Source organism: Microcaecilia unicolor, chromosome 1 (genome assembly GCF_901765095.1).
Source record: "Microcaecilia unicolor chromosome 1, aMicUni1.1, whole genome shotgun sequence".
Taxonomy (NCBI): Eukaryota; Metazoa; Chordata; class Amphibia; order Gymnophiona; family Siphonopidae; genus Microcaecilia; species Microcaecilia unicolor.
Genome location: NC_044031.1, coordinates 63,686,213 through 63,702,886, shown reverse-complemented (window position 1 = coordinate 63,702,886; position 16,674 = coordinate 63,686,213). Strand labels below are relative to the sequence as shown.

The 16,674-nt window shown below is 46.5% G+C and overlaps 1 protein-coding gene across 2 annotated transcripts in view; it reads left to right on the top strand.

The window, feature by feature from the left end:
* Positions 1-16,674, top strand: part of LOC115466611 (mitogen-activated protein kinase kinase kinase 3-like) — a 320,888-nt gene that overhangs the window by 193,216 nt on the left and 110,998 nt on the right. For both annotated transcript variants that reach the window (XM_030197973.1, XM_030197964.1), the window contains exon 4: positions 5,874-5,911. In XM_030197973.1, the coding sequence (XP_030053833.1) occupies positions 5,874-5,911 (38 nt within the window). The remainder of the gene's footprint in view (positions 1-5,873; positions 5,912-16,674) is intronic.

Here is a 16,674-nt window from a genome sequence, read left to right as displayed (position 1 = left end):
AAAATAGCACACAGAGTTGACATTTTTAAATGCAAACGTGTGCGTACTATTACACCGCCTCTGACCCACCCACACAAGTAACTGGTATAAAGTACGAGACTGCTCTTGGCGCGCACTGCAGTTGCCAGGTTTCAAGAGGGAGCAAGACGTAATTTTCCTTCAAAAGGTTTTCCAATGTGCAATAAATTTACCTGCATATGTTGGAAATAATACAGATTACTCAGAATTCCCCCCACAAGGATTTGGGTTATCATATAGCACAGTGCACTAACCAGAATAAAGGAAGTACTAGAGCAAAGTTAGGTTTATAAAGCTTATCTAGACTTTACTGATACATATAGTGATTGCTTTTGATTATTTAGGCCTCTCCTACAGAATTTGGGAGCCACATAAATGGTTGCATGCAAGGCTGGATTAACACTATAGTAGGCCCATGCAAACATACATATGTGGGCCCCCTACCATGGAGGTCCATTTCTTTCCATCTCCCCCACCCCCTCCAGTCACTTCCACTTTCTCAGTCTCTACACTCCCCCACCCCATCTTCATTCATGGCTTTCCCTCCACAAGTCACCTTTTTAGAAGAAACAGGGAAAAATGCAGAGCCTATTGTAGCTGTGGGGGTGGCAGCAGTAATTGTGAATGAGGACTAAGCAAGCATATGCTTTGAATGGAGTGGCTTAATGATTAGAGCTAGAGACCTGTCTACTTACCTAGTCCCAGGAGGGAGATTTTAGGCCAGTCCTGGATTTCTGACCAAGGAGGTTTGATTAACAGGAGACGGCAGGAGCGTGCTTGGCCCATTATCTGGCTTGGGTGTACCAAGATGGTGGCAGCTGCATTGGGGAGAATGAAAACAACCTTGGGTGGACCAGCTTCAGCTTTGTGATGTCATGCCATCTCCTGTTACTCATACTTCCTGGTTTCTGACAATGCAATTATAGTGTATTATGGGACGTATAGTGCTTTCAGTGGCTAGAAGCAGGAAGTTCAAATAGCAGGACTAGCCAGAAAATCTCTCTCCTGGAGCTGGGTAACTTGGCAGTTCTGGAGCAGGGGCTGAGACCTAAGGAAGTTGAGCATGCCATTTTTTTTACCCTCCATTGTCTCTGGAAGAGATGTCAAGGGTGATGTGTCTGAGGTGTATATTTACAAAGTTTCAAATGTGAAAAAGACTTTACAATTGAAAGAAGCTAAATATTTAGCTTTCTTTTGTGTTTCTGAAAGAATATAGACGAAGTGAAGACAGTATTAGAACAGTTTTCAAAGGGAATTTGTCCAATTAATTAATAATTGGGTAAATTCCTGGGGCTCAAAATTTTTCTTCACTGAGTATGTACACATGTACATTTGTACCAGTGGACTTCTCCATTCCAGCCTAAATTTTCAAACTGAAACTCTTCCCCCCACCCCCAAGACAAAAACATACACACATATATTCACACATCGTAATTCTTCAGGCACACACATGCTCATGCACTTCAGCTTGGAAAAGAGACGGATGATGGGGGATATGATTGAGGTCTACAAAATCCTGAGTGGTTGTAGAACAAGTAGAAGTAAATCGATTTTTCACTCTTTCAAAAAGTACAAAGACCTGAGGACACTCAATGAAATTAAAATATATAGGAAGAAATATTTTTTCACTCAAAGAATAGTAGCTCTGGAACTCTTTGCCAGAGGATGTGATAACAGCAGTTAGTGTATCCGGGTTTAAGGTTTGAACAAGTTTCCAGAGGAAAAGTCCATAATTTGTTATTGAGATAGACATGGAGGAAGCCACTGCTTGCCCTGGGATTGGTAGCATGGAATGTTGCTACTAATTGGGTTTCTGCCAGGTACTTGTGACCTGGATTGGCCACTGATGGAAGTAGGATATTGGGCTAGATGGACCATTAGTCTGACCCAGTATGGGTATTCTTATATTCAGCATATCACTTTTCAGTTAGACGTACACACTCACATTCACGTACACACTCACTCACACACTCTCGTGCCTCTCTGGTGCTTTGCTTCTTCTTGAGCTCATTCTATCAGTTGCCCCTCCCCCAACTAGCTCTGCCCATCATTCTCTAAAATTCTTGCATTTGCTGCTGGTTTTTCTCAGCCTTCAGCCGCAGACAGCTCCCCCCCCCCCAAAAAAAAAAAAAAAAATTTCCTTTTATATTCCTACCTCTTCTTAGTTTTTCTCATCAACATACTCTTGGTTTCACTGGCTGTAGGGTTACCATATGTTTGGATTTACCCGGATATGTCCGGGCAACCGGGCAGGTTTTGCCAATCTGCTCGTTTGTCCGGATTTGTGGACAAACGGGCAGGCTGGTGGGCAGACAAACGGGCAGATTGCTAGCCTCCCCTCTTACTTACTACTGCCCTGGTGGTCTAGTGACCTCTTCCGCCTTCTGGGCAGGAAAGAGCCCCCTCTTTCCTGCCCGGAGCACTGCCCTGCATGCATCCTTCCTGTTGCTGATCTCGGCACCGATTCAAAATGGCCGCCGAGAGTTGAAGTGAGACTTCAACTCTCTTTCCTGCCCCGAAGAGGTCACTAGACCACCAGGGCAGTAGTAAGGTAAGGGGAGGGGGGTGACGGGGTGTGTGACAGGGAGGAGGGGAAAATGGGGTGGGGTGGTGTATGGTGGGGGCGGGGCATGTGTCCTCCTTTGTGGGGGACAAAATATGGTAACCCTACTGGCTGTCTCCAAGATCCCATGCAAAACTCAGTCTCCTTCCTCCCCCATAGCACTTGCAACTTAGTTCCACCTTATTTTGACTAGAAGCCTTTCCATTGGCTGGATTCTACCACACTCTCTGCAGTGGAAGGGGGAGGGAAGACAAAGATGATTAAACTGTGAAAAATATCTAGACACTTCAGCTATCCTTCTAGCTTCAAGACAATTTATATATATATAATCTCCTGAACAAATCCAGACAGTTGGCAATCCTAGCTTCTTTAGTCCTGTGCACATCCAGTAGGGTCCCCCTAAACGTTTGAACCCTAGGCTTGTGCCTAATTTGCCTATACCTTAATCTAGCCCTGGCTACATGTCTGGAGATATTCGGCCCATGGTATTTTTTTTTCTGATGCTGTATTAAATATATTTGTACTGGCTTTGGTGTGGGGGGTGGGGAAGCTCTGTTCTTAAGAGGTGGACTTCTGTGTTGGTGTCTTTTGCACAGCTTACTTGGCAGGCTGGAGGCCAGGGCCTTTAGCTACCAGTGAGCAAGCCCAACAAATAGCCCAGGAATGCCCAATGGTAGGGGCCAACTGCTGTCTCAAGGCAAAGTGCCCTCTCTGTTTCCACTGTCCAGCACCTATCTCCCCCTCCCCCCCATGAGTCCATTCCAGCATCTTCCTCAAGTCTCCCCACTTATGCCGGCAGTGGAAGCAATGAAAACAGATAAGCCTTTAGTTGGCCCTACCAGGGCCTTTCCTCTTTCATGTCCCACCCACAATAAACCACATCAGAGAAAGCTTGGACACAGCATTGGAAAAGCCCTGGTGGGGCTGGCCAGAGGATTACCTGTTTTCTTTACTGTCGCTGCCGATACAAATTTGGAGGACTGTTGGGGGGGGGGGGGGGTGCTAGAGAGAGATGTTGGACATATGAGAGGAGGAAGGGAAAAATGCTAGACCTGTGATGGGGAGATTCTGGACTTCTGGAGCGGGGACAGAGACTAGACCTGGTAGGGGAAGAGGGGGATAGATTTTGGACCTGGAGAAAGAGAGAGACTAGATTGGGAGAGGTAAGAGGGAGATCTTGGACCTGAGGGGAAGTGGAGGAAAAGAGAGAGAGACCCAGACCAAAAGGGGTGAGTAGGCAAAGGGAGAGAAAGAGAGGGAGTGGACTGGGGGGAGAGATGTTGGACCATCAGAGGAAGGGGGAGAGAGATGCTGGACTGGGGGAGGGATAGATGTGGGAGCAGGCACAGCAGGGGAGAGAAGGGGAGAAATGGAGAGACGCTGGGCACGGAGGTTGCAGAGGGACAGGGACACAAAGGGGAGATGGGGGTCATTGAGAAGGCAAATGCTGAACATTGGGGGAGTATTGGGACAGGGACAAAGGGGTGAGATGAAGGATACAGAGGGAAGGTGGATAGTGGACATAGAGAAAATGTCAAAAACAGAAAAGATGCAGAGAGGCATATTTTCAAAGCACTTAGTCATACAAAGTTACATGGAGGCGTATTTTCAAAGCTCCAAGTTGCATAGTAATCCTATGGAACTTTGTAAGTCTAAATGCTTTGAAAATGAGCCCCAGAGAGTCCAAAGTAATGCTCAAAGAACAAAGAAAACAGTATTTTTTTTTCTGGATTTATTAATTGTAATATGTCAGTTTTGGGCAATGTAAATCTCTGATACCTTGCATTTTAGTTTGTATTTCTATTACTATGATAGGTTTTCTATATATGTCTGAAACGTGTTTGCTTTTTGCAGATTTTGTTTACTGGCGCTCTGAAGTGGTTCCCCTGCCCCCCCCCCCCCCCCCCCCCCACCAACCAGTCCTCACTATCTTGGGAGAGATAAGGGGCCATGTTAATTTTTCTGCCTGATGCCCATTAAGTCCTAGCTATGCCACTACTGGAGCTATAGTGAGCCACATTGCCTTTAAAGAATTAGGGCAGTAGAGTGAGGCTGTGTGCCAGAGAAAGAAAAGGAAAGAGGCAAACAAATTACCAAAATCCAGTTATAGGTTGGAGATCCGTTCATTTATAATGGCAGTCTATTCCTTTTGGGGCTTGTCTGCAGTCACAGAAGTAGCTGTAGGAAGAATGGCTTAGAAATCAATTTTCTCGGATTATGCCCATCTAACTTCAAGAGCCAGAAAAACCTCACTATGCGGTCCTTTTACAAAGCACACAATAAACATTAGAGTTGCCCATATGTTTCTATGGGTGTGTCTAGCATTTAGTGCACGCTAATGATTAGCATACCCTAAAACAGCACGCCTTTGTGAAAGGACCCCTATGTTAATCCCCATTTCCCCTGGTCCCTCACTATTGTCTGTCTAAAGATTGTCCAGGCATCAATGATAAAAGGGATGGGACGACTACCCTATGAGGAGAGGTTAAGACGGCTAGCACTGTTTAGCCTTGGGAAAAGGCGGCTGAGAGGTGATATGATAGAGGTTTACAAAATAATGAGCGGGATAGAGCGGACAGATGTGAAGCGTTTGTTTACGCTTTCTAACAATAATAGAACCAGGGGACACAAGATGATATTAGAATGTGGTAGGTTTAAAACAAATCGGAGAAAGTTTTTTTTTACTCAGCGCGTAGTTAGACTCTGGAACTCATTGCTGGAGAAGGTAGTGACAGCAGCTGGCCTTGCTGAGTTTAAAGGGGGTCTGGACAGATTTCTGAAGGAAAAGTCCATTGATCGTTATTAAATTTTGGGTTTTTTGCCAGGTTCTTGGGGCCTGGATTGGCTGCTGTCGGAGACAGAGTGCTGGGCTTGATGGACCTTTGGTCTTTTCCCAGCATGGTAGTGCTTATGTGCTTATATAGACTTCAGCCAGACAAAAAGAGGTGGCCCAAGGCACATTCCTCGGTTAGTGAGAACTGACCGGCCTAAGTTAGGCAGGTTAGATCAGATACGTGGCTTGAAATTGACTGTGCTGTGTATCCAAAGTTAACAATACAAAACTGTCCAGTTCACTTTATCCGTACATGGCCAGCTGATTATCACACCCCTAGTGATTACAGCAATAGAATGAGAATTAGGGAAAGCAGGATTCAGCTCATGTTTCCCCACCACTGACGATCCTTGCAACCTTGGTCAAATTTTCAACATTAGAGCTTTTCACTTGTTGAATCTCATGTATTTCATGAACAGTAAATGACAAACTAATGCTTAGCCTGTTTTCTTTCCACAGGAGGCAAGATTGAAGTTTGAATATGATGGGGAGAAAAGGTAAGCCATCACATCAAATGGAAATCATTCCACCAGGGGCATGGAGTACAGCTGGGGTATTTGTTCCTTTGGATTTAAAAAAAAAATTTAAAAAAAAAGAGAGAGAGGAACAAGGTAGCTTGGAAATTATACTCCTGAGAGTTGATAGCCGGTTGGGGCTAGGTACTACTACTACTACTACTACTTAGCATTTCTATAGCGCTGCCAGGGTTACGCAGCGCTGTACAAGTTTAAACACGGGGAGGGACAGTCCCTGATCAAGAGAGCTTACAATCTAACGGTAACAGACTACGTAGTCCGTGTAGGTAACAGGGATGGGGAAGGTGGTTAGGCGCCAAAAGCAAGGGAGAAGAGATGGGCCTTGAGTAAGGACTTGACGATGGGCAGGGAGGGCGCATGGCGTAAGGGCTCAGGAAGTCTGTTCCAGGCATAAGGTGCTGCGAGGCAGAAGGGGCGGAGTCTGGAGTTAGCGGTAGAGGGCTCATGCTGAGGCTTGGGACTGGAAATTAGCTGATATTTAAGAGCTGGGACTAGAAAAGTGCTGATAGTAATAGGAGGACTAGGACTGGGAAGGAGACATGCTGGTGGGTCGGCCTGGGACTGAAAACAGCATGAAGCTGGGGAAGAGGGAGGTTGGGACCAGCAGGATGCTGGGGCTGATGATGATGCTAGGGTTTGCAGGTTGGGACTGGAAGGGTGCTGATGATAGCAGATGCTAGGTCAGGGTGGGAGAAAGATGCAGATTCTGGGGGAGTGAGAGGAAAAGGGATGATGTGGGTGGGAGAAGAAACAAGGGCATATGCAGAGGAATGCTGAGGAGGGATAGATGCTGGGCTTAGGAGAAGGAAGTAGATCAGTGGGAGCTGCAGAAGGAGAGAAGGATGTAGGAGGACATGAGGGAGCAAGGACTTGGACTTAGGTGGAATGTCTTAAGTTTGGGTGGAACTGCAGAACAAGAGTTTATGTTGGAACTCAAGGCTTGAGTGCGTTTGTGAGTGAATACTTGGGGACTGGGTAGGGTAAAAGAGTAGAGTCTAAGAAATTGACCAGAGATTGAGTGGAAAATGGGGACAATGATTGGGCAAGAGGTATGATTAAGGATGTGAGACCAAGGGATGGGGGAGGGTTCGGGAGACAATTGAAAGAACTATGGAGTGGGTATGAAGCAAAGGCAGGGAACAAATCTTTGGAGGAGATGAGAGAGGGTAGAAGTGGGCGATGTAGAAGAAGATAATGAGAGCCTGGATAAGGGGATAAGACATAAGAAAGGCGCTGGAGCTGGTGAGTGGATGAGCAATAGGGAAGGAGCTGTGACTGATTAGGGGATGAAAGACTGATGAAGAGATAAGTACAGAGGAATAAAACGGAGGACTAGAAAATGGGTGCAAGATAGGAAGAGGAGGCTAGGGAAGGAATGGGACAGAAATGGGAAATGGGAGGAGTAGAGAAATAAGGGTAGGAAATGGAAAGCTGGTAAGTAGTGAAAGGTGAAAAGATGGTGACTGGAGGGAGGAGAAGGAAGAATGAAATTTTATCTGTAGGTACATAAAAAAGCAAATAGGAGATGGTAAAAAAAGATGAATCAGAAGGAGTAATGATGGAGAGAGTTGCAGGGAAGGAGTGGAAGAAAGGGAGAATAAAGAAACAGAACATGGATATGAGCCTGGAAAGGGCTTAGGAGAAAACCAACAAGAGGAAGTGGTAAACTTCAGTCTTGCTTCCTGTTGAAAGAAAACAGGACCAACTCAACTAGAAGAATAAAATGATCAGATAATAATGTTGTAGAATATTTGCAGTTCTGACGTTTCATAGGTAGGGTTAGTGCATTTTGAATTCTTGGCATAGTATGTAAGTATGAGTCAGCACTGCTACCTATACAGGTAGTGGCACTGAATGTTAAGGGTAAGTTAATTGGCACTGGCACTGAAAATTTACCCTTGTTTGAGCAGCTCTTCCTGCAAAATTGGCCTTAAGAATGGGGATACTCCAACTCCTTGAGCCAGCCCTGAAGTGGATTACAAATTTGGAATTAAAGAACATTTAGCCACTGTTGCATACCTTGGCTTTGACATTCTCTAGTTATGCCATGTGAGGTTCAATGGCTTGGTTCTAATGGCTGTAGGAAGCACTCTAAGGCCAAAGGTCATTTTAATTGATAATACCACACAGCATAACTCCTGGATTGCAGGGCCTTCAGAAAGTCAAGAGGAATTAGTCAGTTTTTTTCACTGGTCTCATGGTTTGTGTAAATGAGGAAGGTGTGTGCCTGAAGTGTGATTGAGCTCTCCTTCCTGGCCCAGCTACCATTTGTTATGGGCAATTCCTATCAGAGAGTACTTAACAGCTAGAAAGAAATCCTTGTCCTGAATTATTGGGGTCAAGGGTGCAGAGCCATACTGTTAACAGAAAAGCTGCCTGAACAGTTGAATTGGTATTGAATAGTTGTAGGCAGGCCCAGGTTTGTTTGATCTAGAACTTCTATCCCTTTATTATTATTATGGGAGCTGTGCCCAACATCTGGTTATCTTAAAGCTGCAACATGAAGCCTGTCCACCCTTCTCCACCTATTGCCTTTTACTGCCACTGGCTTTAATATATTTTATTACCAAGTGCAGAACTAGCAAGACAGGGTACTCTTGAAGACCATCATAGATCTGTACAGAGATGTGCTTTGGGCATACAGCTATACCATATGTGTTACCTGTCTGTGTTTATATGACTAAACAGCTGAGTGTATAATCCTGTATACATTTTCCTACTTGAGTTTAATCAAAGCAGCTTATTGTCCTGACTGACCAAAAGGTGGCTAGGAGATGTAACGTAGTAAAATGATGACAGATAAAGACCTGCATGGTCTATCAAGTTTGCCCGGTAAGATAAGCTCATAGCATATGATGCAATATAACATATATATTTTTGATCTTGATCTGTCCTTGCCACATTCGGGACACAGACTGTGGAAGTCTGTCTGGCACTGGACATACTCCCCAGCTACTGGAGTAGATGGAAATATGACCCTACAGATAATATAGCTGCTGACCCTAAAATTGACTAAATATTATAAGGAATAGCGTTCTTTGTTAAGTGATTGTCAGGCCTCTTCCAAAGAGCTTCTGGTGGAGCACATCAGGGAGCATAGACTCTTCCAGAAGCCTAGCAGGGGCTTGAGACCTTTCATATAACTTATTGTCAAGAGGATGCACACTAAACATACATCAAACTCAGAGAATCTTTTTCTACCGTGCACAGAACAAAAGCACAAAGATTCAACAATTAAAACACTTAAACCTCCAGAAATATTACCCAGTGTCATCCCATGCACAAAAGGGCCATGCAAAGTAAGCTCCCACCAGTTTTCTTAACTTCTCCCTCTATGTCCCCCCTCCCCCCCCACACATACACCAGTATCCTTCCCTCCCCACAACCCCTGGACAGAACCAACTATATCAACAACAGGGGCTTGAGACCTGGTGGGATACGTGGAGGGGCATAATCGAACGGCCCCGTAAAGCGGCTTCCCGACCGTATTATCAAAACAAGATGGGCGGCCATCTTTCATTTCGATAATACGGTCGGGGACGGCTGAATCTCAACATTTGGGTCGACCTTAGAGATGGCCGCCATTGGTTTTCGCCGATAATGGCAACTAAGGACGGCCATCTCAAAACCGGCCAAATCCAAGCCATTTGGTCGTGGGAGGAGCCAGCATTTGTAGTGCACTGGTCCCCCTGACATGCCAGGACACCAACCGGGCACCCTAGGGGGCACTGCAGTGGACTTCACAAATTGCTCCGAGGTGCATAGCTCCCTTACCTTGTGTGCTGAGCCCCCCAAAACCCACTCCCCACAACTGTACACCACTACCATAGCCCTAAGGGGTGTAGGGGGACACCTACATGTGGGAACAGTGGGTTCTGGAGGGCTCCCATTTACCACCACAAGTGTAACAGGTAGGGGGGATGGGCCTGGGTCCGCCTGCCTGAAGTGCACTGCAGTACCCACTGAAAACTGCTCCAGGGACCTGCATAATGCTGTCATGGAGCTGGGTATGACATTTCAGGCTGGCATAGAGGCCGGCAAAAAAAATTTTTTAAATTGTTTTTTTGGGGTGGGAGTGGGTTGGTGACCACTTGGGGAGTAAGGAGAGGTGATCCCCGATTCCCTCCGGTGGTCATCTGGTCAGTTCGGGCACCTTTTCAAGGCTTGGTCGTGAACAAAAATGGACCAAGTAAAGTCGGCCAAATGCTGGTCGGGGCCGCCCTTCTTTTTTCTATTATCGGCCGAGGACAGCCATCTCTTAACTGCGCCCCCGTCCCGCCTTCGGTGCACTACCGACACGCCCCCTTGAACTTTGGCCGTCCCTGCGACGGGAAACAGTTGAGGCCGGCTAAAATCAGCTTTCGATTATGCCGATTTGGCCTGTTCCTCCTTTCCTCCAGGTTATACATGTTCAGGCCAAACTCTTTAGTTATGGAGTGAAAAGACTTCTTAAAACAAACTTATCATAAGGATATTTCTGGAAGAAGGTAAATTTCTCAAACAGCATTCTGGTGTTTTGGCAGCTGTCCTAGAATTAGTTGTAGTAGCTTGATATCTGCAAACCTCCAGACGAAAGCTGGGATTCAGTATAGTAATCAGTAGTATGTTCTGACTGAATAAACTGGAGTATCATTCTTGGCTGCTTTCTGATTATTGGCCAAACTGTGAGTGGAGAAGAGGCCCTTTCTTAGTCTTTTGCCTGAGACTGAGTGAGAATGAACCTGCCATCCTGACCCAGTGGTGACATGACGATGTAACATCCATTGCCAAGTCAAGAGGACTAAAGCTCCAGCAATAAATAAAGAGAAAACTGGTTTTGTAAGTGATCACCCATCTGCAACTGACCATACCAAGGTCATAGAGCCATTTCTGTGAAGTAGTTCTCAAGTTGAATGCATTCACAAACATGATTACATATCATTTCGAAGTTTACTAAAAACCCATTCCATAGCGTCCCACAGATCAATCCAGAGACTAGTGGGTTACGTCCCTCTGCCAGCAGGTGGATATAGAGAGAACTTCTAAGTTTTGCTACATGTGGTCATATGCAGCCACTGAAACCTCAGTATTCTCTCTATCTAGCAGGTGGATGGTCATAACTCTGCAGCTCTGGATTCTGGCTCCTCACCCGTTCCCTTGGGCCGAGTTGAGCTGTGTTTAGGGGTTGAGGGCTCGCCTGAATTATAGGCGAACAGGGTACACCTGGTGGTGCCAGGTTCCTCCCTTCCTACCCCATCTCCTGGTTTTGCTTCATGTGAGTCTGAAGGAAAAAAAAAACTCTGTTCTGCTGTCACAGTAAGCAAGCTCGCTGCTCCAGTAAGTAGGGGTGCTTGCTGAGGGATCCGTTGGCAGAGGAGACTGGGGTTGTGGTTGCGGCATTGGTTGGCGGATACTGCTTCTAAGTTGCGCTTGGCTCGGTTGCCGTTCAGAGGAAAACTGCTCTTTGGTGAGGACTTGGATCTGATTGTTAAGGATCTGGAAGACTCTAAAGGCCAGCGTTTGCCTGAGGACAAGCCAAAATGTGGCCCTTGTGCGAGCACTTCACTGAATTGTCTTTGAGATGCCCAGTGGTATTGGCCAGCCAGGTTTTTTTTTTTTTTTTTTTTTGAAACTGCGTTTCCCGCAGAAGCAGCAGCCTTTTTGTGGGTACCACCGCCCAGGCGGTGCTGCCTCAAGACTGGCTTCAGGAGTGCATCACCAATGATGGGGCCTTGGCCCATCTTCAGGCGTCGATAGGGTAGACGGCTGTCCCTTTTTCTGGGAGAATGGGCCAGGGTAACTTCAGATGAGTGGGTCTTGGACATTATCCGAGACGGTTACAAACTGAAATTCTTTCAGCCTCTGGCAGAATTTTTCGTAGAATCTCCTTGCAAATCTCCTCAAAAGATAGCAGCGGTCAAGGAGACCTTAAACAACTTGTTCCAGTTAGGGGAGGTGGTTCCTGTTCCGGAGGAACAACGCGGTCTCGGCTGATACTCCTTTTATTTTGTGGTTCCAAAAAAAGGGGGATCCTTTCGGCCTGTGCTAGATCTAAAAGGAATGAACAGGGCCCTACGCGTGCGTCACTTTCGCAAGGAGACTCTTCGTTCTGTCATCGCGGCAGTTCAACCAGGAGAGTTCTTGACCTCTCTTGACCTCAAGGAGGCCTACTTGCACATTCCTATTTGGCCCCCTCATCATCAGTTTCTGCGTTTTGCGGTTCTGGGCCAACACTTTGTTTCGGTCTCTGCCTTTTGGGCTAGCTACAGCACCCAGAACTTTCTCCAAAGTTATGGTGGTACTCATGGCGTTACTCCGACGGGAGGGGGTGCAAGTGCACCCTTACCTGGATGACTGGCTGATAAGGGCTCCTTCTTTCCAGGAGAGCGTGAAGGTGACTGAGAGAGTTGTCGGTTTACTGCTATCCTTGGGTTGGATCGTCAACTTGGACTAGAGTCACCCGAGTCCGTCCCAGTCTTTGGAGTATCTCAGGGTACTATTCGACACTCAGTCAGGCAGAGGTTTTTTGCCGGAAACTCAGCGGCTGAAGCGTCAGTCTCAGTTTTGGAGCCTTTTGCAGCTGAGTGCACCCAAGACCTGGAACTACATGCAGGTGTTGGGGTCCACGGCAGCCACATTGGACATGGTTCCATGGGCCAGGAGTCACATGCGGCCTCTTCAGAGCTCGCTTCAAGCAGATGGTCTCCCCTCTCGGAGGATTACTCCATTTGTCTATCCTGGGAGTTGGAGGCCAGGCTGGTCATGCATTGGTGGCTCCGTCTCGACAAGCTGAACCAGGGGATGCCTCTTGTGACGCCGGCTTGGATTGTAGTAACTACGGATATTGTCTGGATCAGTTGGCTCAGGGAACTTGGTCCCTGACGGAGGCCTCCTGGTCCATAAACCGTTTGGAGCTGAGGGCGATTCGTCTGGCAATTCGGGCCTTTCATCTGTTGTTGGAAGGGAGACCTGTTTGGGTTCTCTCAGACAATGCGACAGCAGTGGCGTATGTCAGCTGTCAGGGGGGCACCTAGAGTGCACACCTGGCCAAGGAGGCGTCTGTGCTATGCCGGTGGGCGGAAGATCATTTGGTTCTGATCTCGGTGGCTCACATTGCAGGATCAATGAACATCGAGGCGGACTTTCTGAGTCACCACGTGCGGGATCTGAGGGAGTGGGAGCTCGCCGTTCGGGCGTTTGTGCTCATCACGGACAGATGGGGAGTTCCGGTGATGGATCTGATGGCACGGGGCACCAACATGAAGGTGCCGCACATTTTCAGCAGGGAGAGAGTCCCTCGGTCCGAGGAGATCGATGCTCTCCTTCAGGCATGGCCACAGTCTGAACCCCTTTATGTTTTCCTTCCGTGGCCCATGATAGGCAGGCTCTTAGGTCAGGTAGGTCGTCACCTGGGTCGGGTGATTGTGATAGCTCCGGATTGGCCTCAAAGCCTGTGGTACATGGGTCTAGTTTGTCTTCAGATTGACTCTCGGTTGCGCCTTCCAGCTCAGCAAGGGTTACTGCGGCAGGGTCCTCTTCTCATGGAGGATCCCTCCCTCTTTGGTCTTAAGGCCTGGCTATTGAGAGGGACGGTTAAGGAGGAAAAGCTATTCAGACAGATTGATTGCCACGATTTTCCGGGCTAGGAAGTGTTCCATGTCTACGGCGGACCTTTGAGTCTTGGTGTTCGGCGGCGGGGCTTTTGGCTTCGTCCTGTTTTTGCAGGACAGCCTCGATAAACGCTTGTCTTTGAGCTCTCTGAAAGTTCAAGTGGCGGCATTGGCATGTTTTAGACGGCGTCTTTGAGGAGTCTCTCTGGCATTTCACCCCAACATAGTATGTTTCCTGCGTGGGGTTAATCATCTCCGTCCTCCTCTCGTGCCTGTCTTGCCGACTAGGCATCTTTTTTTTTGGTGCTGCGAGCCTTTCAGCGACCTCCCTTTGAGCCTCTGGCTAGTTCGACGGTGAAAGACTTAACCTTGAAGACGGTGTTCTTGGTCACTATCTCTTCGGCTCAGAGAGTCTCGGAGCTGCAGGCGGTGTCCTGTAGGGATCCATTTCTTCGATTTATCGAAGCGGGGGTTGCGATACGAACAGTTCCTTCGTTTTTGCCCAAAATTGTGTCGCGTTTCCATATGAATCAGCAGCTCTGTCTTCCTGTATTTCGCAGGGAGGACTACCCTACGGAGTTTCGGGCTCTGTGGTACCTGGATGAGTGCTCTCATCCAGTACTTTGAGGTTACAAATTAATTTTGGTGCTTGGATCATTTGTTTTGTTTGCAGGTCATAAAAAGGGACAGCAGGCCTCGAAGGCCACGGTAACTCGTTGGATGAAAGAGGCTATTTCTTCGACCTGTATTGCGTTGGGGAATGATCCGCCGTTGAAGTTGTGGGCTCATTCTATTAGAGCACAAGCGGCTTCCATGGCCGAATCCAAGTTGGTTTCATTGTAGGAGATCTGCATGTCGGTGACTTGGTCATCTGTACATTCTTTTTCTAAGCACTATTGTCTGGACGTAGCAGCTTGGACGGATGCCACGTTCGGGGCTTCCGTTCTGAAAACTGGAGTCTCGATGTCCCGCCCATATTGAAGACTGCTTAGGTACATCCCACCAGTCTCTGGATTGATCTGTGGGATGCTATGGAAGGTAAAATTAGTTATTTGATAATTTTCTTTCCATTTGTCCCGACAGATCAATCCAGAGGCCCTCCCATGGTTTCTGTTTTGTGAGTTAGAGTTTCTTGTTTCATAGTTTCGGGTTTACGTGTTGCAGGTTGCAGTTTTTTGGTTCGTCGACGTTTGAAGCCAATATCTTGCTGTGAGCTGCATGAGTGCTTCCCACTTAGGCGGTTGAAGGGTATCTTTAATATGTCTCAAGACAAGTGAATGAAGTTTAGTCACAGTTGGAAAGTCCACTATGCTTTGGTATCGATCATACTGAGGTTTCAGTGGCTGCATATGATCACATGTAGTGAAACTTAGAAGTTCTCTCTATCGCCACCTGCTGGCAGAGGGACATAACCCACCAGTCTCTGGATTTATCTGTCAGGACTAATGGAAAGAAAATTATCAGGTAATAACTAATTTTACCTTTCTTTAAGTCAACAATGCAAAGAACTAAATCTGTATTGAAATACTATCAGACCCTATTATTCCATTTTTCCTATCCCCTACAACTACTGCCCCCTTTAGTCATTTTGAGTCCTTACTATGTCATTGCCAATCATAGACCCCCGTCAATTTACCCACATAGTATTACTTTTCACTCATTTTAAGCTCCTCCTTTATTCCTTCAATTTTCCTATATAATACTGTTGTATCTAATTGGGTAACTTTTTTACTCACGTCATACCTGTTTATATTAAGATATTAAGGTTTCATAAATCTTCACTCAATGTATTAAACAACCTGTTATATTTCAATATTGTATTATGCTACTAATGTTTGTCATGTAAGCCGCATTGAATCCAAACTCTCTTGGACTAATGTGGGATAAAAATGTCATAAATAAATGGTCTCCAAAGTGAGACAGTACATCCAGAGTCTGTAAGGAAGAGCATTTAAAGCAAGCTCTAGAACAGCGGTCTTTAAGGCCACTTTGGATTCAGATGGAGAGCTGCCAAATATTTTCCCATGCAGGGCCATAACACTGCTGATCAGCGTGTATCAATGGCATTCATCACTTCCTGTCACGAAACGCCTAGCGGCCACCTGAAGAGTCATACCCAGCCTCATCTTCACTTAGGCTTGTGCAGCGAAGGGCGACTAAAATGATAGCGGGGATGGGACGACTTCCCTATGAAGAAAGACTAAGGAGGCTAGGGCTTTTCAGCTTGGAGAAGAGACGACTCAGTGGAGACATGATAGAGGTATATAAAATAATGAGTGGAGTGGAACAGGTGGATGTGAAGCGTCTGTTCACGCTTTCCAAACATACTAGGACTAGGGGGCATGCGATGAAACTACAGTGTAGTAAATTTAAAACAATCAAATCGGAGAAAAGTTTTCTTCACCCAACGCATAATTAAACTCTGGAATTCGTTGCCGGAGAACATGGTGAAGGCGGTTAGCTTAGCAGAGTTTAAAAAGGGGTTAGACGGTTTCCTAAAGGACAAGTCCATAAACCACTACTAAATGGACTTGGGAAAAATCCACAATTCTAGGAATAACATGTATAGAATGTTTGTACGTTTGGGAAGCTTGTCAGGTGCCCTTGGCCTGGATTGGCCGCTGTCGTGGACAGGATGCTGGGCTCGATGGACCCTTGGTCTTTTTCCAATGTGGCATTACTTATGTACGTATGTACTATACTAGCACCCTCCACCCACCAACTGGGTCCTGCTTGCCTCTGAACTAGTCTCCCACTCTCAGGTTATTCTCCTGTGATTTATAAGACACTGATGCCACACTCCAGGGATCCCTCAGTTCCCATAAAGCATCCACAGACCCAAAAACACTAACCAGGATTCTTAGTCAGTCCAGGACAGCAGAGTCAATAAACTAAATAAGGTTTCTTGTCACAGAACTTGAACAGTGAACAGAAAAAATGTGAAATCAGCAAGCAATAACAGGTAACTGAATATGGATCAATTATGAAGCTATCTAAATATTTGTTTATTACCTGGATAGTACCCGGGGAGTTCTGGAAATGTAGCTTCTCACAAGTTATAAACTATAACTGCTCAGAGGGCCTCAGTAAAGAGATCTTTCTCTCTCTGCTCCCTGGCTGAGACTGGAGAAGATC